The following is a 27,163-nucleotide window of genomic DNA, read 5'->3' on the forward strand; positions in this document are numbered from 1 at the left end:
CCAATTTAAGGTTTTATTGTACTTCGACTATCACCAGGTCGTATTTCTACGGTTACTTTTTATCGTCGCCGTCACATGTCCGACGTACACTCGAGCTTTGAAACCGTTTTTTCAGAGGCATTCGTTCTTTTTAGTTCGTTGTGTCAGACTACCTTTTTGTAACACGAATAAACGAATGGTCCAACAACACGTAAATCTCAAAGTATCTTCAAATCGATACAGCACTTGAATTACACGTACGTGTGTGTGTCAGTGTGTGTAACTGGATAAAAACTGTCAATTATATTTTTTTGTTTTGTTTTGATTTTTTTTTTTGCAAAACCATAAGTTTATTCTTATAATCCAGAATATTGCAAATTGTTTTACTTTATGAATGTCAAAAAGTTTTGACCAACAAAAAAAGCTGGTAATGTTCTAAATAATTTACGAATATTTATTAATGTATATATATATATATATTAGTATGACATAATTAACGGTGCATCTTCTATTTTACTATGCCGAAATATTAGGATTTTAAAAGAAATTCATATGCAAAAAGATATATTGAATCTTTTAGTCTTATTACATCTCTATATGCACACACACATTATAAATATGCGTTGGCATCAAACAAGAAAAGTTAAAGAAAATCTTTTACAGCTTTTTAAACGTCTTTGTGACTTTGGAAAAAAAAACATAAGACTGAAGAAAATTGGATGTGAAATTCCTAAATTAATATATGTTGTGAGATTTCTATATTTTACTTAGGTTGGGTCAATACTGGTGGGGTGTCACAAGCCTTTGGGTTCTGAATTCCCACAAGCTTAGGCTTTACATTTGAGCACATGAAAGTGGCTGGACCATCGCGTCCAGTGTACTCAATATTAATGTTTCCAACCACAACGTTCTCACACGGATAACCTTTACTGCACAATAGCTTCACTGCATCCTTGTTTGCTGATGTCCCTCTAATATTGGTGAAGCTTACGTCTACCAGCTTAATGGATGAAGATTTCTGCGAGTTATATACAACACACGTTGGGAATTATAATCATATACTTGTTTTAGAAGAGGATAAATCCAAAGCACAGACTAATTGTAAGGTTTGTCAGTTAGAATTACCACACTGGCTAGCACGGAAATATAGTTGGGAAATATAGTTTATGGAATTCAATCCCTTTCTCCAATTTTAAAAATGATATATAGTCATATGGTGGCTAAAGTGGGACTCTAGTCTATAGCTATATGATTCAATATTAATGATATTATGATAAGAGACGTACTTGCTTATTGCACTGGTTCCAAGGACAGTACTCCTGGTCGATGAGGATTGGGTTGCTAACGTTTTTAAGGATGATGTCCTCAAAATGAATACCGGAGGCGACGATGGAGCAAGCCGCGGTGGGCCAAGTCTTGATTCTGAGGCCGTTGTCAGTCTCTTGTACGGTGCAGTTGATGACCCTAATGCCCCTAACGTTCTGCTCGTGTGGGTACCTTCCAAGGCTTCCAATACTGATACCGTGTCCAGGACCGCACACGACATTCTTCACGAGAAGATTCACCATCCCGTCCCCGACGGAGATACAGTCATCTCCGGTGGAGATCCTAGAGTTGATGATGCTAACTCCGTCACTTCTTCCCAAGTGGATCCCGTCGGTGTTAGGGCTCTCTGCTGGAGCCAAGATCTTGACGTTGTCAAAGGTCATGTTCATGGCGCCAATCACGTTGACGTGGAAGTTCTTGGAATCCACTGAGGATATGTCTCTTATCTCAGCGTTCGTCACGAAATCAAATCTCAGACTCTGCATGCGCAACAGTAAATTACATTACTTTATGTAATTCAGGGCTTAGCAATATCATAGTAGCATATATGTATGAAACACCTACGATGGGAAGTTTCTTGCAATTGCTAGTCTTGTGACAGTTATTGACCCTCCAAGCTGCGTTACCTTCACCGTCGAAGGTTCCACCTCCGTTCAACTTAAACCCATTAATTTTGCGGAAGACGACCCATTTATCCTTTCCGTGGATGTTACTTCCGTCAGCAAGAAGAGTGCCTAGCAAGGTGATCTCGACTGGAGCTTTGCATGGACCTGTCATAATGATCTCACAAAGCTTGAACTCTCCTTTTGGGATCACCACCCTGCTCGGTGTCGTACATTGGCATGCCGCTGTGAATGCTTTTAAAAGTGCCTGTGTATCGCGCAATGAAACCCTAATTTGTTAATGTGTAAGTGAAATAATAAACAGGGTTTTGATAATGTAACCGTTCTATAGATTGCTTGGGAGCAAGATATGAAACGCAATTATGGAACTAACCTGAGTAATATCAGAACCTGGAGGAGAATTAATGTTAAATACCTCATGTGCATTGGCTGAAAATCCCACCAGACATAGAACGAAAATTGTAGAAATTCCGATATATGAACCCTTTTTTTTTTTTTAATGTTTTTAACTTTTTATATATATATATATATATATCTTTAGTTTTTTAGTTTTGTGTTTTTTTTTTTTTCTGAGATTTTTACTAACCGTCTGCTGCTTTATATATAATGCCTTGAAAGAGAGATGTTAGCACCATTTTACTCTCTACTTCTCGTTTTTTAGGTTGTTTGAACGCACAACAAGTTGCGGGCCTTTGAATTACACACGTCACATGTTTTTTTACCTCGGATTTTTTTGTTCCTTTTATTTTCGGTTTTTTATTATTATTTTTTTTCATTTTAAATGTCATGTTTTGATGATTTGATCATTTTAATTTCTAGTTTTCTTATTATTCACTGCAATCGAAATTAACGTATGAAAATTTACTTTTTATATTGAAGTATTTTTCTAGCTGGCAATTTTTTCAAAAATATCACTCACACAAAAGGCACATCATAATATTTGTTTATAACCTTGTTTCGTTGGAAAAGAGAAACACTTTGTTAGATCTTATAGAGACAAAAACTTTTAATAAAACAAAACTTATAAACAAAGCAATTTGTTACACAATTAGCTTCCTGAACAATGTTGATTTTATTTAAACTTTTTTTAATGTTTACATGACTGCATCGATCTTATGTGATTTTCTCCTTTAGAGCTCAACCCTTCCCCTTCATCACAACATCTCTATAAAGACGAAAACGTTCAACTTTAATTAGTGATGGTTTTTACAAATAAGTATGGACAATTATGAATGAATCATTAACTTTTGGAATGGAAGAGGAAAAGAGGCATATTTCATTAATTTGGACATATAGCATCGAATGATATGACACTCATATGACTGAAGAAAGCTGAAGTTCTAGATATTTGATTTCTATGAATAATATTAAAATACAAAAAAAACATTAAAAATTATGCATGTAGAACTACTATGTGATGAATATCACATACATAATAGAAATGATATGAGACTTTGAGCAATACATAAGATCATATATGAATCAATTTATTTATGTGTGTTAGAAAAATCCGTATAATTTAACATGATATCAAACCAAATATATGTTGGCTCAACTCTCAACCCGACTCAAAAAGTTTTCAAACGACATAACTTGAAATTGACACGGTCCAAAACTAATTATATTGATTTCATATGAATTAGTCTTATAATGGACATGGTCGAGATAAATGGATTAAAGACTAATCTTCTTTGAGGGGTTGGGTGATGATTGATGAATAACCCACATGTGAGATCGATGTTTGAACGATGGACATAGCCCAAATGTTTTGGTTAAAAAATAAAGAAGTTTATGTTATTTTACTATGTAAGATAATGTGATTTAGTTTAGTCGAACTTCCATAATTTGGTCGGTCGTGTAGGTGGTGTTGTAACCACTTGATTAAAGATATATCATCTTTTTTTTCTTAGAAGGTGAAGATTGGAGAAGTTCATGTTATTTTTGTATCAATTTGGTTCCTTCATACTTTCTTTGTTGGATCAACATGCATGCACTTATACAAGCCAAATTTACCAAAATATTTGAAGCTATTATTCATATTTGGTAGATTATTTCTCTTAATTACTTAAATTTTAAAGGCTACGAAAATAGAGAACTAAAGTTTTTGTACTCTGAAAGACGTTGCAAGAAGAATAACAAAAATAGGCGTACCCCATGAGGCGGTGACACTGCCACCCTCTCAAGGGGACACATATATAGATCTTTATCTTTCCCTAAACTTATTATTTCATATGGTTGTATGTAAATTTCTTCTTCTTTTTGTGAGATTAACGTTGTTGTTAGGAACACTTCTTACTTATCAATATGTATGTTTCGTTTATGTGTATATCTTAGCTTTTAAGAACTTGGCTTGATAATTTAAAACTGTAATGATAAAAACTGATTACAATAACTCCCATATTAATTACTACTAACTGAACTTTTAAAGAAAAATGAGATGAGATTTTTGTAGCAATTTTCTGTTATATATTATATTTTATGAAAATTATATCTAAATTTTAGAAGAAGAAAAGATGTGAATCTTAAATGACAAAACCTTAAGATTTCAAAGTTATTATTATTTTTTAAATATAAATACAAATACTCGTATATTACGAATCACAAAAAAATATTATCCAATCATGAGCCACTCTTCAGAGGATAAACTCCTACCTTCAATGGATTATTATTATCTATTAATATCCATATATATATATATATTACTTACACGTTAAAAAGTATCATCAAAATATTGCAACACTTTTTCTTCGCACCCTAACTGATCACCAGATTGGATGGATGTATGGTGGACAAACGACTATAATTTAAGGACCTGGTTTAGCAACTTCAGTGCAAGCTTCTGGAACTAACTTTCCACTGAGAATAGGCTTAATGTTAGAACATGCCGAGACAGCTGGTCCTTCTTTACCATTGTGGACCAAGTTGATGTCAGCAAGGGAAATATTGGTGCAAGGACATCCTTTACTGCACATTAGTTTCACAGCCACCTTTGTTGCTGATGTGCCCTTAATATTCTTGATGATCACGTCCGACAACTTTACTTGAGATGGTACCTTCATGCATATTAATTGAAGAGATGAAAATTAAATTTTTGCACAATACATAATATTTTATTTAAAAAAATTATCAAATGTAAGTAGATAGTTTGTGTATTAATTGATTTGATTAGGTTACGTACCCCAGCTTTGCATTTTCCGTGAGGACAATACTCTTGGTCGATGAGAACAGGGGTGCTAACATTGTCCATTGTGATATCTTCGAAAAGAATGTTGGAGGCAATACCAGGGGGAGATCCAGGCCATGTCTTGATGCGAACTCCATTGTCAGTGTTCTTGATAAGGCATTTCCTCACGGTGACTCCTCTCACTGGTTGCTCATTAGGGTATAAACCAAGACTTCCAATGGAAATACCATGTCCTGGTCCACATTCGACGTTCTCAATAATGAGATTTTCAGTACCATCTCCAATGGAAACACAATCATCTCCAGTTCTAATCTTTGCCCCTATTAAGTTAACACCGTTGGACCTTCCGATGTGGATACCATCAGTGTTGAGACTCTCTGCAGGTGCATCAATGCCAATATTCTCAAGAGTTAAGTTCTTGCAGTTGATGATGTTCATGTGGAAAAGTTTGCTGTTTGTTGATGTAATGCCCATAATTTTCGAGTTTGTTAGACCCGTTAATCGGATGTTCTGTTACAAAACCCATAAATGTAACAAGTTATACATTTGATGAACATAAACTTCTAAAATGTAAATAAAATTTGAATGTGCTTACGATGGGGAGAGAGTTGCATTTGCCAGTTTTGGCGCAGTCATTGACCTTCCAAGCGAGGGCACCTTGACCATCAAGAATAACATTGTTCCCCTTTAACGTGAAATCACAAACATTATCAATTTCAATCCATCCCGCGTGAGGTTTAGTTGCCGCGACTGTTGCTGGAGCCTTTAGATTGCCATTTAATTCCAAAGTGACTGGACCTTTGCATGGACCTTTTAATTCTAAGCTCCCTACCAAATAATCACCTTTTGGCACTATGAGTGTCCCCCCTGCTGCACACACATCTTTCCATGCTGTCGCAAATGCCTATACATCAATTCATGTGAGTTAGATTCTTTGGTAACAAATACAAAATCGAATAATAATACAATATATGGTACGTACGGCACAATCATCAGTTTTCCCGTCTCCTTTGGCTCCTAGTACTTTAACATCGCAACTTGCTTTAGCTCCAGGTACAGCTCCAGGTACTTTAGCACCTAGTGATGTAGCGGCATCTTTTGCTTTATCACCAACTGTCGTAGCTGCATCTTTTGCTTTATCGCCAAGTGATGTACCGTTTGCTACTGTGGTGGCCATAACCACTAGCACTACAAAAAACATTACGCTTGCTCTACGAAAACCCACCATTCTTTATTCTTTCTTTTTTTATTTATTTATTTTTTATTATTTTTATTTTTGTTTTTTGTTTTTATGTTGTGTTTATTGATGTTTTGTATTACAAAGTTCGATTTATAGAAGGGGCAAAGGGAGGTTGATGACCACAAAAATATTTCTAGCTAAAAATATACCCGAGAATTGTGCCTAAACGTAGAAGAATTATTCATTCAAAAAGGTTAATCCCATTTGATTTGGTGTGTTTTCTATTTATGGACTTATTTATATGAATTAAGTAAATATTGTTTTCCTTGGCGAAACTTGTACACCATTTAGAAGATCATAATAATGGTTCTTTTATAAATAAATAATATATTTTAGTTTTTCTCGCTATAAAAAGTACCTAATCATTTAACTAGTTAATACTTATTGATGCTATAAAAAATAATTAAATCTGTAATTTGAGCAGAAGCAATTACAATATCTCCATACTTATTAATTCTTAATGAGATTCAGTTAGGCAATATATTTGTGGTATATATTTTTTATTTTAATAAAAATCATATCTACGTTTTAGAAGAAAAAAATGAACATGATAAAACTATTTAATATTTAAAGAAAAGACAAAAAAAACCAAGACTTCAAATAAATTATTATTTATTGAAATATAAATTCAAACACTCTCGTAAGATATTGTGAATCACAAAAAAATAAGAGAAAATTGATAAAATGCCAAAATGAATTTCCATAATTCACTGTAAATATGATGGTTGCTTTGGTTTTACTCACATACAAATATGATGGTTTCTTTGGCTTTACTTTAATGAAAAGCATATTTTATGCAATTTTTTAAAAATTGAATTCCCCTAGACTTTGTCAAATGACGAGATATCCAGAGCAGACCTATACCGGTGGAAATCATTTTTTTCTATAATTTATGTGTATGTCCACATAATGTGATCCATTGTCCATTTCAGAATTGTTGTCCAAAAATCAAAATTATGGCTTCAAAAGTTTCTTAAGACTACATCTATGAGGCTTATGAACTTGTAATTCCACCAACAGTTTTACTCGGTGATGGAAACAATAATTTTAACATTAAACTGAAATCTTTTTTAGTGACTTGTATCCATTAAATTATTAACAATCATTGCATTTGTCCACTAATTAGGTACTTCTCACATAAATTTTATTTTTTTTTCCATTGTTTCATGTTGTTATGGAAATATTTTAAAATTGTGACAATTAAAAAAGGGTTCAAAATGCGAATCTAGACATCTTTTCTTGTAGTTTGTCCAAATGATGTTATTTAGTTGCTTTTTCTTGGATAATGTGATATATTTGGAAGATTCAAAATGATAGATTATATGCAAACCCTGCAGATGATATTTTTTAGGTTCCGAGATCAGCGGAAGAAGAGGCAAAAACATGGCAATTAGCGCAAACAAATTCTTTGTGTGAGCCTCATGTTTCGACGGAAGGTGGATTTTAAATTTTGTCCCTTCCTGCTTCTCAGGAACCCATTTATCTGTCCATCATTTTTTTTTGTATGGTTCTTTGAAGGAGAGCAACAAGTTTGCTGGTACAAGGTGGTTCTGCTTGTCACCAAATGGTGGTTCCCCATCTATGGGAGCAGCCAATCTATGAATAAGTCTTTGTTGTGTACATACCAAGGTGGAAGCACCAATTTGGACAATAAAATACATGTTACGCGCATGTGTCCAAGACGTAGTGTTCTTCCTTACCGACTGCTCCAACTTGGTGAAGATGGTATCTTCACCTCACGAGTGGCCAATTTTCTCAGCATATATGGAGGAGAACAAGATTGAAAAGGGGGTTTCTTTTCCATTTCTGTGTCCTTAGTTCCTCGTAGAGCTAATATCAAAACAAATAATTTGGCACGAAGAGTTCGCACATTAACGTAATTCACTACTTATGTAAACAATATTCCTTCTAGTTGGCTCATTTGAGCTAACACTTTATAGTTGTTGACAAAAAAAAAGGTTCGAGAATGTGACGTTTTTGGAAAATAATCTGCAATGTCGCATTTTTGACAAAATTCCCAAAAACATTACTATATAATCACGAGTCACTCTTCAACTAATAAACATCAAGATTGAAGGACTATTATTTATTTGTAAAATAAAAAATATTACAAAACTTTTTCATCGCACCCTAACTGATCACCATATTGGATGGATGTATAGTGGACAAGCGACTTTAATTTAAGGACCCGGTTTAGCGACTTCAGTGCAAGCTTCTGGAACCAACTTTCCGCTGAGAATAGGCTTAATGTTGGAACATGCCGAGACAGCTGGTCCTTCTTTACCATTGTGGACCAAGTTGATGTCAGCAAGAGAAATATTGGTGCAAGGACATCCTTTGCTGCACATTAGTTTCACAGCCACCTTTGTTGCTGATGTGCCCTTAATGTTTTTGATGGTCACGTCCGACAACTTTACTTGAGATGGTACCTTCATGCATATTAATTGAAAAGATGAAAAATAAATTTTTGCGCAATACATAATATTTTATTTAAAAAATTATCAAATTTAAATAGATAGTTTGTGTATTAATTGATTTGATTAGGTTACGTACCCCAGCTTTGCATTTTCCGTGAGGACAATACTCTTGGTCGATGAGAACGGGGGTGCTAACATTGTCCATTGTGATATCTTCGAAAAGAATGTTGGAGGCAATACCAGGGGGAGATCCAGGCCATGTCTTGATGCGAACTCCATTGTCAGTGTTCTTGATAAGGCATTTCCTCACGGTGACTCCTCTCACTGGTTGCTCATTAGGGTATAATCCAAGACTTCCAATGGAAATACCATGTCCTGGTCCACATTCGACGTTCTCAATAATGAGATTTTCGGTACCATCTCCAATGGAAACACAATCATCTCCAGTTCTAATCTTTGCCCCTATTAAGTTAACACCGTTGGACCTTCCGATGTGGATACCATCGGTGTTGAGACTCTCTGCAGGTGCATCAATGCCAATATTCTCAAGAGTTAAGTTCTTGCAGTTGATGATGTTCATGTGGAAAAGTTTGCTGTTTGTGGATGTAATGCCCATAATTTTCGAGTTTGTTAGACCCGTTAATCGGATGTTCTGTTACAAAACCCATAAACGTAACAAGTTATATATTTGATGAACATAAACTTCTAAAATGTACATAAAAATTGAATGTGCTTACGATGGGGAGAGAGTTGCATTTGCCAGTTTTGGCGCAGTCATTAACCTTCCAAGCGAGGGCACCTTGACCATCAAGAATAGCATTGTTCCCCTTTAACGTGAAATCACAAACATTATCAATTTCAATCCATCCAGCGTGAGGTTTAGTTGCCGCGACCGTAGCTGGAGCCTTTAGATTGCCATTTAATTCCAAAGTGACTGGACCTTTGCATGGACCTTTGAGTTCTAAGCTCCCTACCAAATAATCACCTTTTGGCACTATCAGTGTCCCCCCGGCTGCACACACATCTTTCCATGCTGTCGCAAATGCCTATACATCAATCCATGTGAGTTAGATTATTTGGTAACAAATACAAAATCGAATAATAATATAATATATGGTACGTACGGCACAGTCATCAGTTTTCCCGTCTCCTTTGGCTCCTAGTACTTTAACATCGCAACTTGCTTTAGCTCCAGGTACAGCTCCAGGTACTTTAGCGTCTAGTGATGTAGCTGCATCTTTTGCTTTATCGCCAACTGCCGTAGCTGCATCTTTTGCTTTATCAGCAAGTGGTGTCGCGTCTGCTAATACGGTGACCATAACCACTAGCACAATAAAAAACAATCTATTTGTTGTACGAAAACTCACCATTATTTTTTTTTTTTAATTTTTTTAATGGATTTTGTTTTTTTTTTCTTTTTTTTCTTTATTCCTTATTTTCTTTTTGTTTTTTGTTTGTGGATGTTTTTTTTTTTGAGATTTCAGTGTCCGTTTTATATAAGGAGCAAAGGGAGATGGCAAACCACAAACTCCTTCGTAGCTAAAAATATTTCCGAGGATTGTGGTGGCTGATCCCTTTTGACTCCGTGCGTTTTCTATTTATGGACTTTCTATACATGGATTAGGTCATTAATGTAACATAGACGAAACTTGTACCCCATTTAGGGTCACACAATTTGATTATTTTATATTTCGACTGTGTTGCAAAAAAAAAAAAGAGAATAATAGAGGTGGCGTAAAAAAAATATATATATATACTTTATATAGATTTGGGAGAATCTCGTATTGGGCCTAAACGTGAAGTGGTTAGTGGGCTTGGTGTGAGATGAACAAATGAATAAAAACAGAACCCATTAATTTTAGGAGACAAAGACAAAACCCTAAAAAAAAAAAACATAACGGAATGGAGAAGGGCGATAGTGTTGTTGGAGATTACGACGTCAAGACGAAGAAGAGAGAGAAGCTTAAATCGGTTCTGTCTCGTCTCCTTGCCGATCCGATTCTCGCCGACGTTCCTAGGAACCCAACACTTTCCGATGTCGTCACTCTTGTCAGTCTGGAAAAGGGAAGCGCTATGCGTCTCTCCGTCGTCAAGCTCGACGGCTCCTCACTGGGTATATATTTATATACTTTGGTTTTGGCATTTTATCGAACACGTGGTGTGCATTGTGAAAAAAAAAAAATACATGGGTTTCTTTACTTGTTTGCTTAACCCTTGGCAGATGTAGCCGTCATGAATTCAGCTACTTTGAAAGATCTGAAGCTTTTGATCAAGAAGAAAGTTAACGAAATGGAGCAAGCAAACATGGGTCATCGCCACATTTCTTGGTATATATTGAACCTTCTCCTTTTAGCTCTTGTCGTCGTAATACAGACAACTTGTTAATTTGGGAATATGCAGGAAGCATGTATGGTCAAACTTTTGTCTTTTGTACAATAATGAGAAGCTGCTTGACGATAATGCTCTTCTTCAAGATGTCGGAGTCCGGAACAATTCTCAGGTTTTAGAGTTAGTTTTGTTCAACTCTTTTGGGGCATTGACATATATGTATGCTAATCTTGTTTTGTTTGATCATGAACACAGGTGACCTTCATGCCATATGTGATGAAGAAGGGTCGAGGGAGACACTCCAAGAGGAAGAAGCATCGTCTTTTTCGTTCACTCCACTAGACTTCTTGAACCACCCTTTTTTTATATGTTGGTAACTAAAACTAAGTCTCTCATCTTTGTTTTACATGTTAGAATGTTAGATAGCATTGGTAGGTTTGCTTCCAGGTTTCCCGATCCCAACTTGGTTATATGTCATTCAACGCCTTGAGCTAAGAAGAATTAAGAATCCTAATAAGACACTAAAGAAGAGATGAAATCATTTCAAGAACGACTAGAGTTTATTTATTTATTTATTTATTCCCCTAATGATCAATTGATTTGAGAGACATTAGGTCTGATATGTTTTCGAAACAAACAAAGTTAAGATTCCCTGTGATGAATATTTTAGTAATCTGGAACGGTGATAAAATGGGGCTCCCTCTCTTGGAAACTTTCCATGGGGGTTTTAGAGGAACCATTTTTGTAGATATTTGGCCATTTCTGAGGGTTTCTTATCTCTTAGCCAAGTGAAAGCTGTTCTTCGTCTTACTTGTTTTTTGGTAGTATTCTGATACACTGTGCTACACGTCAATTGTTTTTTTTTTCTTTTCCATTAGTGTAGACTATTTTTATAGTTACTTTTGTGCTATTACAATGGGTGGGTTTTTGACCAGGCTGGTGGAGTAGACATACTGTATATAGTCGTCGTCTCAGCACAATTGAGATCAAAACCAACATATTCTGTGGTTAATCTCACCTTACTCACCAGCATCACAATACGCAGCAATCAACTAGTGGCAACAAAGACGCTGATCTTGAGAACCTTACATGGTGTAGTGATACCATCAACACATGAGGGACCCGATCTTTATTAGAGTTGATTTAGGAACTCCCTCTGGTTCAGTGTTTAACTCTGTGTAACTAATCGTTGTGGTTAAGTTGTAATTGTTGGTGGCAATGTTAAAAAAAAAAAAAAAAAAAAAAAAAAAGAAGGTGCTATGTTTTCGTTATTAATAAAACAGGAACCTGACAGTAGATTCAACATTCAATGCTACTATAATTTTATTTCCATTGCTTTTCACTTCAGAGATTTGTCTGCAGCTGAGAAGCTTTTGGTAGCTCAATTCAACTATTCTTGTCCAAATCGCAATGCAGACGTATGCGTGTTCTCAGCTATTGGTGGGTGATACAGAGCTTAATATATTACAAGGGCACGGTAGTATATATGCATAGTGCGTAATGTTTGAATTTGAACATAGATGGGCCTACGAAAATGTCTTTTCTTCGATGCTAAATCATATAATTACAGCCTAAGCTTGATATTTAGCGTTTGGAAAAAACCTACAAGCGGTGGGAAACTTGTGCACCTCTTACTAAAATGTTTCTTTTAACTTTTGAAGAACCAACACTCACGGCACAACTGCCCCCACCCACCATTTCTTTTATTTTTACTTACTCATAGCATCGGTTTGAGTCAGTGATTATTAATTATATATATTTAGTGGTAAATTGGACATAAGGGATTCAAATCTACTACTATTTGCATTTATTTCGTTGTCATGTAGAGTTGTAGACAGACAAAAAAAAAATTACAATGAGCTGAAAAATTTGTAGTTATAAAACTCTGTTAAGTTTTTTTTACTTTTTATTCTCTTGATCCAAACTTTTCATCTAACTTATCTTTACACGCTAATTATGACTGTTACCCAGCAACACAAATAGACACACACTTTAATAATTTTTAAAGTTCAACAAAGGATTTGAACTAATGTTATCTCACCCATTAACTTCCATAAAATCCACGAAGAAGTCTTATTAAATTAACTGGAAAAAAGTCTAATGTGATCTATACCACAAACGAACAAATGCAACTCTAATTAATAAAAGGCATTTTGTTTCTCAAGAAAAAAAAACATACTAATAAAAAATTGAAAGTATACAAATTTATAAATCAAAAAGGTAACATAGTTGTATATTAACGACCAAAAAAAACAATTCAATATAAAAACACCTTAGATAAAAAGAAAAAAAAAAAAAAAGTAAAAGGAAAGAGAGGACTTTTGCTGATGAGTTGGCAACTTCTTTTTTTGTTCTTATTATTAAAGTTTTAGAGTATCAGTTTTGGGTGTTCTTAGAATAAATATATTATAAAAATTATATAAGATCATTAGTTTAGATCTTTTGTTAACAAGTTAGTTAGTGGAAGAACATGTTTAGGATCATTATATTTAATAATATAATATTTTTAAACATATTATAATTATAAAAATTTATAAATTAATATTTAAATTACATACTTATATAAAAGCAATTGTATACTTATAAATTAATATAATATTTTTAAACATATTACAATTATAAAAATTTATAAATTAATATTTAAATTGCATATTAATATAAATGAAATATTTTCTTTTTTTCCAAAAAATCTCATCCAATCACGTTTTTCTAATTTTTTTAGACTTAAAACACAAAGGGTGTTCTCCCAAATGATGGTCTTAAAGAAAACTAATTATTTAATTAAATGTTGCTCTGTCATCATCACACTTTTTTTTTTTGTATTCTTTCTCATTTTCTTTATTCTCTTCTTTTTGACAATCTGCAAACTCTAATCTCATCCCACGGTCTAGATCTCTCCAATCATCATCACTTCTTGTTCCATTCACTTGATCCTAAAAAAACTAAAGAAAACTAAAAAAAAAAAAAAAATCTCGAGAGAATTATTATTATGTGATGCCTATTCAACGTACCCTCCTTTTTTCCTCCATCATCTTCGTCTTCTCTCTCTCTCTCTCCATCTCGAGACCAAACTCTTGCTTCTGGTTCTCTTCATTCTCATGGCTTCTGAGAAGAGTTTCAAGAGGAGAAAGATCACCGATGATGTAGACGGAGGAGGAGGAGGACTACTAGAATCCCTTCCCGGAGATATTGTAGCTGACATACTCTCTCGGCTACCAATCTCCTCCATAGCTCGGCTTATGTTCGTTTGCAGATCTTGGAGATCCCTTTTGACTGACCACGGTCGTGTCTCTTCTTCCCCGACAAAGCCATGTCTTCTCCTTCACTGTGATTTCCCAATACGCAACGGCCTTCACTTCCTCGACTTATCAGAAGATGAGAAACGCATCAAGACCAAAAAATTCACCTTAAGATTCGCATCTTCCATGCCCGAGTTCAACGTGGTGGGATCATGTAACGGTTTGCTCTGTTTATCTGATTCTCTCTACAACGACTCACTCTACCTCTACAATCCTTTCACTACAAACTCCCTGGAGCTTCCCGAATGTTCCAACAAGTACCACGACCAAGAACTCGTGTTCGGTTTCGGATTCCATGAGACGACAAAAGAATACAAAGTGTTGAAGATAGTATACTTCAGAGGTAGTAGTACTACTAGTAGTAGCAATAACGGTGTTTACAGAGCTCGTGGTAGAATCCAGTACAAACAATCAGAGGTTCAGATCTTAACCTTGTCCTCAAGGAAAGATCAATCTTTGTCTTGGAGAAGCTTAGGCAAAGCTCCTAGTTATAAGTTTATGAAGCGTTCATCGGAGGCTTTGGTCAACGGGAGGTTACATTTTGTGACAAGGCCTCGCAGGCACGTGCCGGATCGTAAGTTCGTATCATTTGATCTGGAAGATGAAGTGTTTATAGAGATACCTAAACCGGACTGCGGTGGGCTAAACCGGACTAACCATAGGCTAGTGAATCTTAAAGGGCGTCTTTGCGCGGTCGTTTATGGTAACTACGGCAAATTGGACATATGGGTTATGAAGAGTTACGGAGTGAAGGAATCTTGGGGAAAAGAGTATAGCATTGGGACTTACTTGCCAAAGGGGCTAAAGCAGAATCTGGACCGACCCATGTGGATTTGGAAGAACACTGATAATGGTAAAGTGGTTCGGGTTTTATGTGTGTTGGAGAATGGAGAGATCTTGTTGGAGTATAAGAGTAGGGTTCTTGTGGCTTATGATCCAAAATTGGGTAAATTTAAAGACCTTCTTTTCCATGGTTTGCCTAATTGGTTTCACACTGTTGTTCATGTTGGAACATTGTCTTGGTTTGATACACCGTTTGATTTATGATAAAACTAATTAATCAAAAGCCTATAATTTATAGTATTAGTTCTAGATCTTTTGGTTAAATTTTAATATAATTTTATATACTTTTCCGGTAATTTGGTTCTTAACTTTTAGATATTGTTTAATCGCGTATCGCTTTATTTTTTGCTAATATTGTTTTTTACCATGCATGCTCGACCACCAAGCAATACAAAGAAGAAAAAAGGGAAATCTCTTAGCATATGGAGTATATATTTATTTAGAACTAATTAAATAATTAATAACAAGAAAACAAAGTTAGATAAAGCAAACTTTAAAGATATATCATAGAAAAAAAAAAGAGGCTTTCGCAAATCATATAATTTTCACTATAAAAAGAAAAAATTGTGTATATATAAATATATAGAAAACCCATAGTGATCTTCGATCTAAAGATTAAACCCATGTGAAAAGATTCCCTATCGTCTGAAAAAATAAAATGAAAACTCTATTCATCGTAAGATCTAAACATCTTATTTAAAACAATAAAAATATTTAATTAAACAACTTCATAAAATAAAAATTGGCGTCTATGCAATTTTTCGTGGTGTCGGAAATATGAACATTTTTGTACATGATGAGTGATGACGAACGTAGTTATATTTGGGTCTATCAAGTTACATTGTGAACGGCCCTAAGTGGCCAAATGGCCGTTTTTATTGCTTACCGACACCTCTGGAGTCTGGAGTATGCTTGCTATGCTGCGTCCAAATCATGAAATATCAGTTTTAAATGTGAATTCAAAGTGCAATATCTTCACCTATACATATAGTTCAACTCCAAAACTGACATTATTATTCTTTTCAGTTTTCACGTTAGAGAAACACAGATAAAACAGATATTGCTGTGAAAAAACTTCATAGTTATCGTCTTCTCTTTATTTAATTATTTTTGTTATAAAACTGCTTTATATCCTTTTTTCATGTCATGATTTTGACTCATTTCGATGTGTTTTATCGACCCTATGATATGGCTGCTAACCTAATGTATGTTGACTAATTTGGGAATTATTATAATTCTGCTATATATCATGTGTAACAAACAACAGTATATAACTTAGACGACTTTGATTGCCTAACCTAACCAACTGAAAACGTTGTCCTAAATAAACTAGCATATGATATGACTTTGGAAAGGCATATATGCATTGTCTATTATTGCGTACATGAACTTCGGAGTATAGGAGGAAAGAACTACATGACTATTAAGATGTCTCCAAGTAGCGAGAACATGTAATAAGGATAAGATAAGTGTATTCATGAATGTCATGATAGGAGTTGAAACAATCAAAAGTGACATAATCACATGGTTGTAAACAAAACTGAACGAAACCAATAAGGTCCCAATTAAATGAAGTTTTGATTAAATAATAGTAGTTTGAAGGCAAAAAATTCATCTTTTTCTATTTAAAAATTTGGAAAGAAGCAATATGCCATGTTTGTCTTACGTAGGTCCGCCATAGCTAGGGTCCCCCCAAATATCAATAACCGGATCAAACCGGCTGAAATCAAAAATGCAAATTATTGCAATCATCAATAAATTAGAGGACTAACTCGATAATTAGTAACAAATGATTTTATCCAATGAGAGATATATTATAGTAAAAAAAAAAAAAAGGAGAAAAACATAAAACATTAGTGTTTTTAATTTTTGTCTTTTGTCGTGGCTCGAGGCTCTCGTCGTCTCTTGTTGTCTCTCATCTGGTGCGCGTGGAAGAAATAGCAATTATGCTTTTTTTTTTTTTTTTTTTTTTATATTTATGAGATGATTGATGATTTCTTCTCTCTCTCGTCTCGTTAGTGACCCTCACGATCTCTCATTCTCTCTCATATAACTCGGATCACCACATGACTCCATCTCTTCTTTGCCGTTACCAAAACCAAAATCCCTAAAAAAATTCCACTTTTCATTTTCATTTTCCCCCTTCCTCCTCCTAAAGACGAGACCTTTTTTTTGTTTTTTTGTGCCAAAACTCAAATCTTTTTGAGAGGGCTTAGGGGGTGCGGAGCTGATTGATGTCTTTGGTATCTGGAGCCAGGGACATGGGGTTGGACGAAAACAAGAACAAGAACAACAACAACAACAACAACAAGGAAGGTGGAGATGATGAAAACACCTCCAGAACCGACGACGAGGCTGTTGGATCTTTGGGAAGACAGATGAGCGAAGCTTCTCTTTGTGCTGCCGAGGAAGAAGAAGACGATGATTCCAAATTGCAATTGGGTCCTCAGTACACTATCAAAGAACATCTCGAGAAGGATAAGGTTTCCTCTTCTTTTTCTTTCTTTTTCTGGTTTGTGATTTTAAACTACATTGTCAAAAAAAATTAATGCTTTGTTGAATCTGAGTTCTTGAAGGATGATGAGAGTCTGAGGAAATGGAAGGAACAGCTTCTTGGAAGTGTTGATGTCACCAACATTGGAGGTTAGGCCTCCTCTTCAGTTTCAAACATTTATCTTTGTTTCATTTTTTTTTTTTTATAAACAATGTTAAATTTATGATCTTGAAACCCTTGCTTATGATGAGACCCTTGTTTATGATGATGCTGCTTGTTTTGTTGTTTGTTTATCTGTCTGTGATTCATGTGAATAATTTGGATCTGCTTGGTCTTTTGTTTACCTTCAAATAGTTACTATCTTCCTGCATATGATTCCGGAAACTTGTGTGGATTTCAGTTTTCTGAGTGTTTTGTACATAACGTCAAGTTAAGATTGGAGAAATGTGTGTTACATTGATGAATTTGTCACTTATTATAACCCCTCTCTTGATACGCAGAGACTCTTGATCCGGAAGTGAGGATTCTTAGCCTTGCCATCTTGTCTCCCGGAAAGCCCGATATTGTTCTGTTGGTTCCGGAGAATGGAAATCCAAAGGGCATGTGGTTTACTTTGAAAGAAGGGAGCAAGTACAACCTCAAATTCACATTTCAAGTTAACAACAATATTGTTTCTGGTCTTAGGTACACCAATACAGTTTGGAAGACCGGTGTTAAAGGTAAAACAATACTACGACAAGTTTTTTTTTTTTTTAAATTGCTTCTCAATGGTTTAGTTAGAGACAATGTGATCCGATTCCTTTTTAATGGTTTCAGTGGACAGAACTAAGGAAATGCTTGGAACCTTTAGTCCTCAGTCGGAGCCATACAACCACGTGATGCCAGAAGAGACCACTCCTTCTGGCATGTTTGCTCGAGGATCATATTCTGCAAGAACTAAGGTATGATTAGATTAAGACCTTCATCATCTAACTCTGTGATATTTTCTTCTTTGGTGTTGGTTTTTAAATTTACTTGAAAAATCTTGTTTCAGTTTCTTGATGATGATAATAAGTGCTACTTGGAGATCAACTACAGCTTTGACATCCGTAAAGAATGGCCTGCGGTTTGAAATTTCGTGGAACGCGAGTTGCCTCCTGATATGTGTTGTCAGTAGAAGAAAGTTGTGTTTGTTTCACTCCCTATCTATCGTTTTTTTCGTTGAACATATAAAATGTGAAATCGTTTTTTCTGATCATCGTAGAACAAGAACGGCGGCATTTACTTCCTTCATTTTGATCTTGATTTTTTTTTTTTTTTTTTGTGTCCTGTAATGTCGTTGGAAATCAGTATGTATGTGTTTGTTCTCAACTCTGTTTCTCCTTCCACTTAACATATGTTTGATGATATGATTGTGTTAGATCTTGAGATGTATAATGATTCTCAGTCAAAGCTGAAAAAAGCTGAAAGTTAAAAAAAAAGAAGGTTTTGCTTCACAGAAAATGCATCTCGTTTCTTTATAGATTTATATTCATGCCTTCAAAGAGAAGCGAACTATTTTGAACGCTTCTTCTTACCATCAGGTGTGCATTTGTTTGATGTTAACTGGGCTTCGATTATTTAAAATTAGATTGTGGAATTCATATATTTGTATTTCTTTTCATATATTGAGGCCAAATTCTTTTATTTTAGTATATCAATATGATGCCAAGTTCTTATCCACATATCATTATCCATCCATCTGCTTTACGACTTGTTATTTCGAAAATATAGTATTGAGAAGAACAGTTGACAATTCAGACTACAAACCAAACATGGATCATATTAAAACATGAAGATCACAATTGATTATGTCAAAGAGGGGTAAATAAAAGCAAGAGGGCAAAGTAACACCTCTTGGAATGTGAAGAAACTTGACATTTTTACCATCTCAGAAATGGATCTTGGTTATGTTTTGCTCTCGAAAAAAAATAAAAATAAAAATCCTATTTATATATACTTAGAGAAAGAAAAAGAGAGAAACCATCAAGAGGGGTAGTAAATAAACCATTGTTGGGGACTCCCTCGTTTACACCTTTTGGCTCATCTTCTCCCAACAGTTCTTTTGTTTATGTGCTCTTACCACTTTCTTTAAGAGAGTTGAGCCTCCTAAGTCTCTGGTCAAGTTCTGCCAGCACTGCTGGTTCCTGCTTCTTCCTCTGCTTTGATATGGTGTTGGTAGTCATCGATCCAATTTTCTCAAATGCCACCTAAAAATGTGTTGATTGATACTACGGATTATGAATCTTATAAATACATAAACTCGGTGTTCGGACTAGGGCAGGCTTGGCTTACCGTTAATAATTCATCCGGGTCAAAAAGCTGATGTGAAGTTGTCTGTAATATGTTGATTACATCACCGACCTGGTGGGTCATAAGAAGCTCGTTCTCTTTCATCTGCGAATGAAGAGAGATTCACGAGATGAGACTCATCTGTGTCGGAGGATTAATATTTTACGAAAAAGGCTGATCAGAGGAAGAGAAAGAAGAACCTTGAATATTGCTAAAGCTGCATGGAATAGAACCTTTGCTCCTTCATAGAAAAGTACATCCCACACCCTTAGAGTTGTCTGCAAACCAAACCAAAGTTTGCTGTATAACATAAGAAAAACTAATCTTAAAAGACACATAATTTGACAAAAGGCTTCGTTTTTAAGAACCTCTGAAGGAAGGCTTTTAGAGAAGAGGCATAGAAACCATTCGGTGGCTACGAGGGAAACATCAAAGCCCATATCTTCAAGATGACTAGCTATTCTGCAAAAATGTAACGTTAACGAGTCAATTTCGTGATCGAAGAACAAGATAACGCCAGAATTTGATAAACTGATGAAGCTCAGTGACCAAGAGAACCAAGAAAGCTAGAGAGAGTTACCGAGGACATTTTTGAGCAAGCAGATCTTTGAAAACCCGCTGCTCAACATGGCATCCAGACAAGTTTGTTGTGTAGCAGTCACGAACTAATACGTTTTCCAAAAGGACAGCTAGCATCCAGAATGCGTCTTCTTCTGTCTTCATGACAAGTAATAGTAATGCTGCAACATAGTTTAGTCCCTGGAACAATAACGAAATTGATTAAGACCAAAAATTCTATTGAATAACGCAAAAGGATATGGGAAGGATAAGTGTGTACCTGACAATAGCCAACATCAGAATCGCGAAAGGAATAGCCAACAAGCACACGTCTTAGAGCAGCATGACCCTCTGGAGTATCCAACCATGGATGTCCTGGAAAAGTCCTTGGCAGATCCTGCAAGAGTAGAGACACAATGTCAATGGAAAAATGATGAGAAGATCCGAAAAGGAAGTTGCAGTATAAGACAATAAATTCAACATTCATAACATATAATCTCGAATGACAATCAATCAACGCCTAAGAAAGACTCTGCTAGAAGCTGCTTGAACACAAGGATTAACAACGGATCTATAACAATCCTAAAACAAAGGATCAGTGTTGGATTCCTGCAGCTAACATCAATCTTTATATTACTCAAAATACAATCTGAGAGGCACAATTAAGATCCAGGGGATGAAAAAAAACACAACAAACATAAGAAGCAGCCTCGTATAACCATCATACAACAGTAGTAAAAGAGAAAGGTTTTGCAAAAGTATTGCCAACAGAGCACAGGAATCAACAACAGATCTACACCAATCCTTAGACAAAGGATCAGTCAAATTCAATCCTAAAATTGCTTAAAAATCGAAACTTTGGATTAAAAAAAATGAAACTCACATGATCAATCTGCCTGGTGGCAGGGGTGACCTTGCCATCGACGGCCTTAGTCAAATCACTATAATAACTATCAGGAACGGTGGACTTCTTCTTAGCAGCACCAGAAAGAGAAAACCAAACCTTAGGCCTCAGCACAGGAGGGATCCCTTTCCTAATCAACCTCTTCAAAGTAATCGCATTCGTCAAAGTAGAGATCTTGAGAGACGTTTTCAAAGCGATGCCGTCGCCGATCAAGAGAATCTCAGGCTGAAGGTACCAATTAGCACCTTTGCTAGCTTCAAGAGCCCACCAAACACGTCCTTGGTTCCTCACTTTCTCCCTGACCTCGTTCAAAACGTTGACGTCGTCGACATTTCCTTCGACGGTGAAGCCGTACAAATCCTGGAACTTGACGACGATGTTGGCTCGTCTGGCGTGGATGCTAGGACGGAGAATCGGAATCTGAGATTGGAGTTCCATTGTCAAATCACGTCTGCTTTGGATCCCAAACATCCTCCGGACCAAATTCGATTCCTTTTTTTACAATATTGTCTGAAAGTTCAGATTTTTTTTTTTTTTTTATTTGGGTTCCGTCAAATTCAGACCAAGGACGAACACGGAAACATGGACACCGTCAATTAAATTTTTTAAAAAGGGTTTCTAGGCTGATGCTGCTGCTACAGAGAACAAAAAAGAACGAAATTAAAAAGAAAAAAAAAAGAGAGAGATGTTATAAAAAGAATCATATCAAAATCTGATAGATACCTTTCAATATTATAATTGTTTGTCACGTTCTGCAAACGTTATCACCTCTCTTTTGAAACACCTAATCTTCTCTCCCCTACGCGCACACACACGCAGTCAAAAAAAAGATTACAGCTTCTTTTGTTTACAGAAAAAAAAGATTATCGAAATTTCCAGATTCAAAGAAGAAGGCAAGAACAGATGATCTCTCTCTCTCTCTCTCGCTCGTGAGAACAAAAGACACTAAAAATGGAAAAAAAAGAAAAGAGAGAGAAATAAAACAACTTTAAAGGGAAAAGTATATTAACTGAAAGAAATGGGAAAAAAATACAGAGGAGCGTTGAATTGGAATCCCCGCGTCTCTCGGGGTGTTGGTGTCGAACAAGAAGCAGAAAGAAGAATTATGAAAAGTTAGAATTTGGAAGAGAGAGATAGAGATAGTTGTTATCGCTAGGTGAAGGAAGGAAAGATGTGTTCTTTTTTAGATAGAGCTTTGAGCTCAGAGCTGAGGGTTGAATCCAGAGCCTTTGATTTCTTTTTGGGGTTATTTTTATAATTAATGAATCATTATGATTTTGAAAACGAACTTGGATTTGATTTTAGTATGAGGGTTATAATACTAATGACGCAGGTTTAACTTTTCAATCATTCTGACGTATTTAGGCTGATTGATTGGCTTTAGCTCTGTTCTTTTCTGAGGACTTATGTGTCATTCGCCTAACGATAAATATATCATTTTCTTGATTTTTCTATCATCATTTAAATTCCAAGTGACGAGACAAAAAAAAAAAAAAAAAAAAAAAAATCCAAGATTAGAGAGAAAGAGAGACACACACGATGTAAATGTAATTTACTTCAAAAAAATTTAAATTTCACAATTCATCAGTAATAAATGAAAATTACGAATTTTTGTTTGTGTTCGGTATACAATATGATTCCAACCAAGTCTTTAGAATTAAGCCAGGCTTTGAAAAAAGTTTAAAACCTTAAAGAAGGCGAAAACGTGCTGAAGTGCCATATATAGCCTTAGTATAATTTATTTAATATTAGCTGATGTTCATATGATAAAGACACGTACACTTTTTTACGATACATTGTAATACTCGTTCTGTTTCAAAATATAAAATGTTTTAACTAAAATACACAGATTAAGAAATCTTTATTTTTAACAAGTTCAACCAATCAGAAACAATATTGTATAAGATAAAATACTAAACTAATCTAAAAGTTGTATAAAAACTTGAAAACATCCTATATTATAAAACAAAAAAACTTCTCTAAAATATCTTATATTTTGAAACGGAGGGAGTAGTAGATTCATGTGAGAACAATATGGTATCCCATTCCCATATTTGAGAGTGATTTTATTAATCAGATTTGCTTCAGATATACGTGAGTCCACGACTCCACTTACCTTCATTACTCTTAACTCTCTCTAAGACTCTAACCATTATTTATCCCCTCCCAAATCTTTCTAACTATACAATATGTATATGTATATTTTGTTTCTTAAACTATATGCAAAGTCTCATTAATTCATATATAATTGTGTAACAAACACTATATTGGATACATCTACAAAAAAATTTATACGAGTTTGTTCGTTTGTTTATGATAAACTTATAAAAATGCATCCCCACAACAGGGCGTATAGTAAAGAAGAGAAGCTAGCTCATTATTACGCAATGAATTAAAAATTCAGACATAGGTGGGATGGGATGAATTAGTTTCGCCGGTAACAACATGTAAGACAACCTCACCACAACTAAAAATAATTAAAAATCAATAATGCGACAATCACCAGTATCTCTGAAACTAAATAACTTCTTTTTCAGCTGGATCACAATCAGCTCAATCTTGGGCCTGTCACATCTTATATTAGCCCAGCCCATTTTATTCATCTAGTTTACTGCAAGCAAAAGCAAAACCATCAACCAAATTGAGATAACCAATTTTCCACAGCCAAAATTATTATTTTTAGATGTAAATAAATTTCATTTTAGAAAGAAACAAATTTACAACTATAATATATTAATTTCGTAAGCATTTATAGAATCTCCAAACACATACACTAATTTTATTATTTAATCAACAAAAATTTTACATACGATGTATACAAAAAATGATATGCTAACTTTATTGCTACAGAAAAATGATGTATACATTTTTTTAAAATAGTTCACATAACACATTTTTTAAGTATAATAAGTTTTTCTTACCTACGTTAACGAAACAAATTTCTGATATATAAAAGATACACTACTAAGGTCGTCTCAATTGATAACCTTATATTATATAGATTAATATGTCTCTTTCTAAACATTTTGTTCAATTATTTAGTTAGTTTGATATAAATTTAAAAGTTGTTGCGTGGGTGTTGTTGCCTTGTTGGGTGCATTTTTTTGAAAATTGACCGAAAAAAAAAAAAAAAAAAAAAAAAAAAAACCAAAACCAAAAAATACAGATCTTCTCCAACTAATGTTTGATTATTGAATAATATATGAGAATCTTCTTGGAAACGAAGCTACCCCAAAAGAAAACTACTACTACAACACAGTCATCTGTTTTGTAACAAAATCGATCCTTCTATGTTCCCGCCGTAACCGAAAGCTCTCATCTCGTTTGTTTAAAGTTGTGATGGGAACATGGAAGACGAGAAGCAGTAGTAAGAAGCAAGTTTGCTACATTTCAGTCCCAGCTCAGATCATAAACTCTGTTTCTTCATCGTCTTTACACTCTTTTCTCGATAACAAATCTTCAAAGAAGAAGCACACAACAAGCAAATTCTCCAATCTCAGAAACCCAAAGCTCTGGGCTTTATCTCTCTTCTTACTTACTGTTTTGGGGATATCATTAAGACTCAGTCTTTGTCTTTCTTCTTTTGGTTTCGGCGATCACGAAAGTCAACTTCAAAGCTCGGATTCTAATGTATCTCCTAAATACCATCTAGGTTTTGCGTATAGCAGATCAAACGCTACTCAGGTTGAGATTTCAAACGCCAAGGATCGATCTTTGGATACGGGTGTGGAGAAAAATGAGACCTTTGGTGGTGATGGATCACATTTGATCACCTCTGATCGAAATGGACATGGTGATAAGAATGAGTTTTGGAAACAGCCTGATGGATTAGGTTACAAGCCATGCTTAGACTTCAGCATTGGTTACAGAAGAGAGAGTAAGAAGATTGCTAGAGAGAGGAGAAAGTATCTGATGGTGGTTGTCTCTGGTGGGTTGAATCAGCAGAAGATTCAGATTGTTGATGCAGTTGTGATTGCGAGGATTCTAGGTGCTGTTCTTGTTGTACCAATATTGCAAATCAATCTCATTTGGGGTGACGAGAGGTATATATTTGATTTTTAAGGGTGTAAATATTAATGGATCATCAGAAATGTTCATTTTTGTGTTCATACGTCATTCTGAATGTTTTGTTTTGCAGTGAGTTTTCAGATATATTTGATTTAGAGCAATTCAAGAGTGTTTTAGCAAATGATGTGAAGATTGTTTCGTTGCTGCCCGCAAGTAAACTAATGACTAGACCATCAGAGGAAGGTGGTATGCCCTTTAACGCCTCCCCTCAATGGATCCGTTCGCATTATCTAAAGCGTGTAAGATCATACAACCTCCCTTGGATCATTTGGTGGTGAACAAATAAGAAACAATGTTCAATGGTCTTTGTTATACTTATATCCTGCAGTTCAATAGGGACGGAGTTCTGCTTTTAAGGAGATTAGATTCAAGATTGTCTAAAGACTTGCCCACTGATCTCCAGAAGCTCCGTTGTAAGGTATGTTTCTAACCTGGAAGCTAAAAAGAGTTTGTTTTTGTTCTTTCACATTTGAACAAGAAATGTGTTGCAGGCAGCATTTGAAGGACTGAAGTTTTCGCCACGGGTCATGGAGATGGGGAAGAAGCTTGCAGAGAGGATGAGGAGCAAAGGGCCTTACATTGCGCTGCATCTTCGAATGGAGAAAGATGTGTGGGTTAGAACAGGATGCCTTTCTGGTTTGTGCTCAAAGTATGATGAGATTGTAAACATCGAAAGGATTAAGCGGCCTGAGCTCTTAACAGCCAAATCTAGTATGACATCTAATAAGAGGAAACTCGCTGGTCTCTGTCCATTAAATGCCAAGGAAGTAACAAGGTAAACGAGTGACCTAACGGTTTTCTTACAAAGTTTTATGTGCTGAGAGAGAAGTTGGTTTTCAATTATTACCGGTTAATTTCAGGCTGCTTAGAGCACTTGGAGCACCGAGAGATGCGAGGATCTATTGGGCGGGAGGGGAACCGCTTGGCGGAAAGGAAGCTTTGAAACCGTTAACAAGCGAATTCCCAAATCTCTACAACAAATACGATATTGCATTGCCACTTGAACTCAAACCTTTTGCAAAACGAGCTTCGATAATGGCAGCAATCGACTATATAGTGTGCAAGGAGAGTGATGTGTTCATGGCATCTCATGGAGGGAACATGGGCCATGCAATTCAGGTACACATTCTTAGGTCTCTGTTGTTTGAAAAGTCTGATTTCTAGTGTGCAACTTACACAATCTTAAGGTAAAAAGTGTTAAATTAATCTTTCAGGGGCACAGGGCTTATGAAGGACACAAGAAGATTATAACACCAAACAAAAGGCATATGCTCCCATACTTTGTGAACACATCAATGAGTAAAACAGAGTTTGAGAAGATGATAAAGAAGTTACACAGACAATCTCTAGGACAGCCAGAACTAAGGGTTAGCAAAGCAGGAAGAGATGTTACAAAGTATCCTGTTCCTGAGTGTATGTGCAAACAAGCCACCTCTACTATTTAAAGCTTCTTTTTGTGCACATATGGTCAAAAACAAAGATTATTTTTGATTAAAGTATAATATACTCTTTTTACTCCTTTTTCTATGCTTTATCTATAAACTAAACTCCTTGAAACAAGACATTTTCATCAACGAAATTATCTTAGAC

The 27,163-nt window shown here is 35.3% G+C and overlaps 8 protein-coding genes and 1 non-coding gene across 12 annotated transcripts; 5 read left to right on the forward strand and 4 right to left on the reverse strand.

The window, feature by feature from the left end:
• Window positions 1-514: 514 nt before the first annotated feature.
• On the reverse strand, window positions 515-2,501 carry LOC104703791 (polygalacturonase-like). 2 transcript variants are annotated; one of them, XM_019245039.2, is made up of 4 exons: window positions 2,344-2,501; window positions 1,870-2,175; window positions 1,266-1,784; window positions 515-997 (listed from the first exon to the last, which is right to left on the reverse strand). In XM_019245039.2, exons 2-4 carry the CDS (start codon window positions 2,080-2,082, stop codon window positions 743-745), a joined length of 987 nt encoding a protein of 328 aa, XP_019100584.2. In that variant the 5' UTR covers window positions 2,083-2,175; window positions 2,344-2,501; the 3' UTR covers window positions 515-742. The 2 variants fall into 2 exon arrangements, with proteins under 2 accessions (XP_019100584.2, XP_087307138.1); XM_087451012.1 differs by having other exon boundaries at window positions 2,302-2,499.
• Window positions 2,502-4,455: 1,954 nt separating this feature from the next.
• On the reverse strand, window positions 4,456-6,514 carry LOC104739532 (exopolygalacturonase-like). The gene is made up of 4 exons (XM_010459959.3): window positions 6,095-6,514; window positions 5,708-6,016; window positions 5,107-5,622; window positions 4,456-4,981 (listed from the first exon to the last, which is right to left on the reverse strand). The coding sequence occupies exons 1-4, from the start codon at window positions 6,338-6,340 to the stop codon at window positions 4,733-4,735; spliced, it is 1,320 nt and encodes a 439-aa protein (XP_010458261.2). The 5' UTR covers window positions 6,341-6,514; the 3' UTR covers window positions 4,456-4,732.
• A 1,812-nt stretch (window positions 6,515-8,326) lies between these two features.
• Window positions 8,327-10,237, reverse strand: LOC104739617 (exopolygalacturonase-like). The gene is made up of 4 exons (XM_010460078.2): window positions 9,894-10,237; window positions 9,507-9,815; window positions 8,906-9,421; window positions 8,327-8,781 (listed from the first exon to the last, which is right to left on the reverse strand). Exons 1-4 carry the CDS (start codon window positions 10,137-10,139, stop codon window positions 8,533-8,535), a joined length of 1,320 nt encoding a protein of 439 aa, XP_010458380.1. The 5' UTR covers window positions 10,140-10,237; the 3' UTR covers window positions 8,327-8,532.
• Window positions 10,238-10,636: 399 nt separating this feature from the next.
• Window positions 10,637-12,429, forward strand: LOC104739705 (U11/U12 small nuclear ribonucleoprotein 25 kDa protein). Of its 2 annotated transcripts, none has more exons than XM_010460251.3 (5): window positions 10,637-10,882; window positions 10,991-11,096; window positions 11,170-11,269; window positions 11,353-11,470; window positions 12,033-12,429. In XM_010460251.3, the coding sequence occupies exons 1-4, from the start codon at window positions 10,672-10,674 to the stop codon at window positions 11,437-11,439; spliced, it is 504 nt and encodes a 167-aa protein (XP_010458553.2). In that variant the 5' UTR covers window positions 10,637-10,671; the 3' UTR covers window positions 11,440-11,470; window positions 12,033-12,429. The 2 variants fall into 2 exon arrangements, with proteins under 2 accessions (XP_010458553.2, XP_010458624.2); XM_010460322.3 differs by having other exon boundaries at window positions 10,640-10,882; window positions 11,353-11,466.
• LOC147949499 (small nucleolar RNA snoR130) lies at window positions 11,747-11,868 on the forward strand. The gene has a single exon (XR_015565616.1). It is a non-coding gene; the product is annotated as a small nucleolar RNA snoR130 (small nucleolar RNA).
• A 1,568-nt stretch (window positions 12,430-13,997) lies between the features above and the next one.
• LOC104739914 (F-box protein At3g07870) lies at window positions 13,998-15,462 on the forward strand. Its single transcript, XM_010460422.3, has one exon. It carries the CDS (start codon window positions 14,196-14,198, stop codon window positions 15,441-15,443), a length of 1,248 nt encoding a protein of 415 aa, XP_010458724.2. The 5' UTR covers window positions 13,998-14,195; the 3' UTR covers window positions 15,444-15,462.
• Window positions 15,463-17,079: 1,617 nt separating this feature from the next.
• Window positions 17,080-19,119, forward strand: LOC104740057 (rho GDP-dissociation inhibitor 1). The gene is made up of 5 exons (XM_010460606.3): window positions 17,080-17,722; window positions 17,816-17,882; window positions 18,234-18,452; window positions 18,550-18,674; window positions 18,767-19,119. The coding sequence occupies exons 1-5, from the start codon at window positions 17,474-17,476 to the stop codon at window positions 18,842-18,844; spliced, it is 738 nt and encodes a 245-aa protein (XP_010458908.1). The 5' UTR covers window positions 17,080-17,473; the 3' UTR covers window positions 18,845-19,119.
• Window positions 19,120-19,507: 388 nt separating this feature from the next.
• Window positions 19,508-22,856, reverse strand: LOC104740149 (uncharacterized). 2 transcript variants are annotated; one of them, XM_010460931.3, is made up of 9 exons: window positions 22,516-22,856; window positions 22,229-22,304; window positions 21,485-22,140; window positions 20,882-20,998; window positions 20,624-20,802; window positions 20,412-20,505; window positions 20,244-20,321; window positions 20,047-20,148; window positions 19,508-19,961 (listed from the first exon to the last, which is right to left on the reverse strand). In XM_010460931.3, exons 3-9 carry the CDS (start codon window positions 21,974-21,976, stop codon window positions 19,821-19,823), a joined length of 1,203 nt encoding a protein of 400 aa, XP_010459233.1. In that variant the 5' UTR covers window positions 21,977-22,140; window positions 22,229-22,304; window positions 22,516-22,856; the 3' UTR covers window positions 19,508-19,820. The 2 variants fall into 2 exon arrangements, with proteins under 2 accessions (XP_010459233.1, XP_010459087.1); XM_010460785.3 differs by having other exon boundaries at window positions 21,485-22,137; window positions 22,516-22,836.
• A 1,733-nt stretch (window positions 22,857-24,589) lies between these two features.
• Window positions 24,590-27,094, forward strand: LOC104740476 (O-fucosyltransferase 24-like). Its single transcript, XM_010461122.2, has 6 exons — window positions 24,590-25,548; window positions 25,644-25,812; window positions 25,902-25,991; window positions 26,065-26,348; window positions 26,434-26,692; window positions 26,788-27,094. The coding sequence occupies exons 1-6, from the start codon at window positions 24,845-24,847 to the stop codon at window positions 27,016-27,018; spliced, it is 1,737 nt and encodes a 578-aa protein (XP_010459424.1). The 5' UTR covers window positions 24,590-24,844; the 3' UTR covers window positions 27,019-27,094.
• The last annotated feature ends 69 nt before the right edge of the window (window positions 27,095-27,163 follow it).

The sequence above is a fragment of the Camelina sativa genome, chromosome 1 (genome assembly GCF_030686135.1).
Source record: "Camelina sativa cultivar CO46 ecotype springtype chromosome 1, ASM3068613v1".
NCBI classification, from domain to species: Eukaryota; Viridiplantae; Streptophyta; class Magnoliopsida; order Brassicales; family Brassicaceae; genus Camelina; species Camelina sativa.

Bases quoted from the DNA above. Each gene is read 5' to 3' on its own strand.
- LOC104703791 (XM_019245039.2), bottom strand. From the start codon at position 2,082: ATGACAGGTCCATGCAAAGCTCCAGTCGAGATCACCTTGCTAGGCACT. The intron at 1,785-1,869 runs GTAGGTGTTTCA...TTGCGCATGCAG, and splicing joins ATTGCAAGAAACTTCCCATC to AGTCTGAGATTTGATTTCGT. The intron at 998-1,265 runs GTACGTCTCTTA...TATAACTCGCAG, and splicing joins GGAACCAGTGCAATAAGCAA to AAATCTTCATCCATTAAGCT.
- LOC104739532 (XM_010459959.3), bottom strand. From the start codon at position 6,340: ATGGTGGGTTTTCGTAGAGCAAGCGTAATGTTTTTTGTAGTGCTAGTG. The intron at 5,623-5,707 runs GTAAGCACATTC...GTTTTGTAACAG, and splicing joins AATGCAACTCTCTCCCCATC to AACATCCGATTAACGGGTCT. The intron at 4,982-5,106 runs GTACGTAACCTA...ATATGCATGAAG, and splicing joins ACGGAAAATGCAAAGCTGGG to GTACCATCTCAAGTAAAGTT.
- LOC104739617 (XM_010460078.2), bottom strand. From the start codon at position 10,139: ATGGTGAGTTTTCGTACAACAAATAGATTGTTTTTTATTGTGCTAGTG. The intron at 9,816-9,893 runs GTACGTACCATA...ATTGATGTATAG, and splicing joins GGAAAACTGATGACTGTGCC to GCATTTGCGACAGCATGGAA. The intron at 8,782-8,905 runs GTACGTAACCTA...ATATGCATGAAG, and splicing joins ACGGAAAATGCAAAGCTGGG to GTACCATCTCAAGTAAAGTT.
- LOC104739705 (XM_010460251.3), top strand. From the start codon at position 10,672: ATGGAGAAGGGCGATAGTGTTGTTGGAGATTACGACGTCAAGACGAAG. The intron at 10,883-10,990 runs GTATATATTTAT...AACCCTTGGCAG, and splicing joins GCTCGACGGCTCCTCACTGG to ATGTAGCCGTCATGAATTCA. The intron at 11,270-11,352 runs GTTTTAGAGTTA...TCATGAACACAG, and splicing joins GAGTCCGGAACAATTCTCAG to GTGACCTTCATGCCATATGT.
- LOC104739914 (XM_010460422.3), top strand. From the start codon at position 14,196: ATGGCTTCTGAGAAGAGTTTCAAGAGGAGAAAGATCACCGATGATGTA.
- LOC104740057 (XM_010460606.3), top strand. From the start codon at position 17,474: ATGTCTTTGGTATCTGGAGCCAGGGACATGGGGTTGGACGAAAACAAG. The intron at 17,723-17,815 runs GTTTCCTCTTCT...GAGTTCTTGAAG, and splicing joins AACATCTCGAGAAGGATAAG to GATGATGAGAGTCTGAGGAA. The intron at 17,883-18,233 runs GTTAGGCCTCCT...CTTGATACGCAG, and splicing joins TGATGTCACCAACATTGGAG to AGACTCTTGATCCGGAAGTG.
- LOC104740149 (XM_010460931.3), bottom strand. From the start codon at position 21,976: ATGTTTGGGATCCAAAGCAGACGTGATTTGACAATGGAACTCCAATCT. The intron at 20,506-20,623 runs GTAACTCTCTCT...ACATTTTTGCAG, and splicing joins CTTGCTCAAAAATGTCCTCG to AATAGCTAGTCATCTTGAAG. The intron at 20,322-20,411 runs GTTCTTAAAAAC...TTTGGTTTGCAG, and splicing joins CTAAAAGCCTTCCTTCAGAG to ACAACTCTAAGGGTGTGGGA.
- LOC104740476 (XM_010461122.2), top strand. From the start codon at position 24,845: ATGGGAACATGGAAGACGAGAAGCAGTAGTAAGAAGCAAGTTTGCTAC. The intron at 25,992-26,064 runs GTATGTTTCTAA...AATGTGTTGCAG, and splicing joins TCCAGAAGCTCCGTTGTAAG to GCAGCATTTGAAGGACTGAA. The intron at 26,349-26,433 runs GTAAACGAGTGA...GGTTAATTTCAG, and splicing joins AATGCCAAGGAAGTAACAAG to GCTGCTTAGAGCACTTGGAG.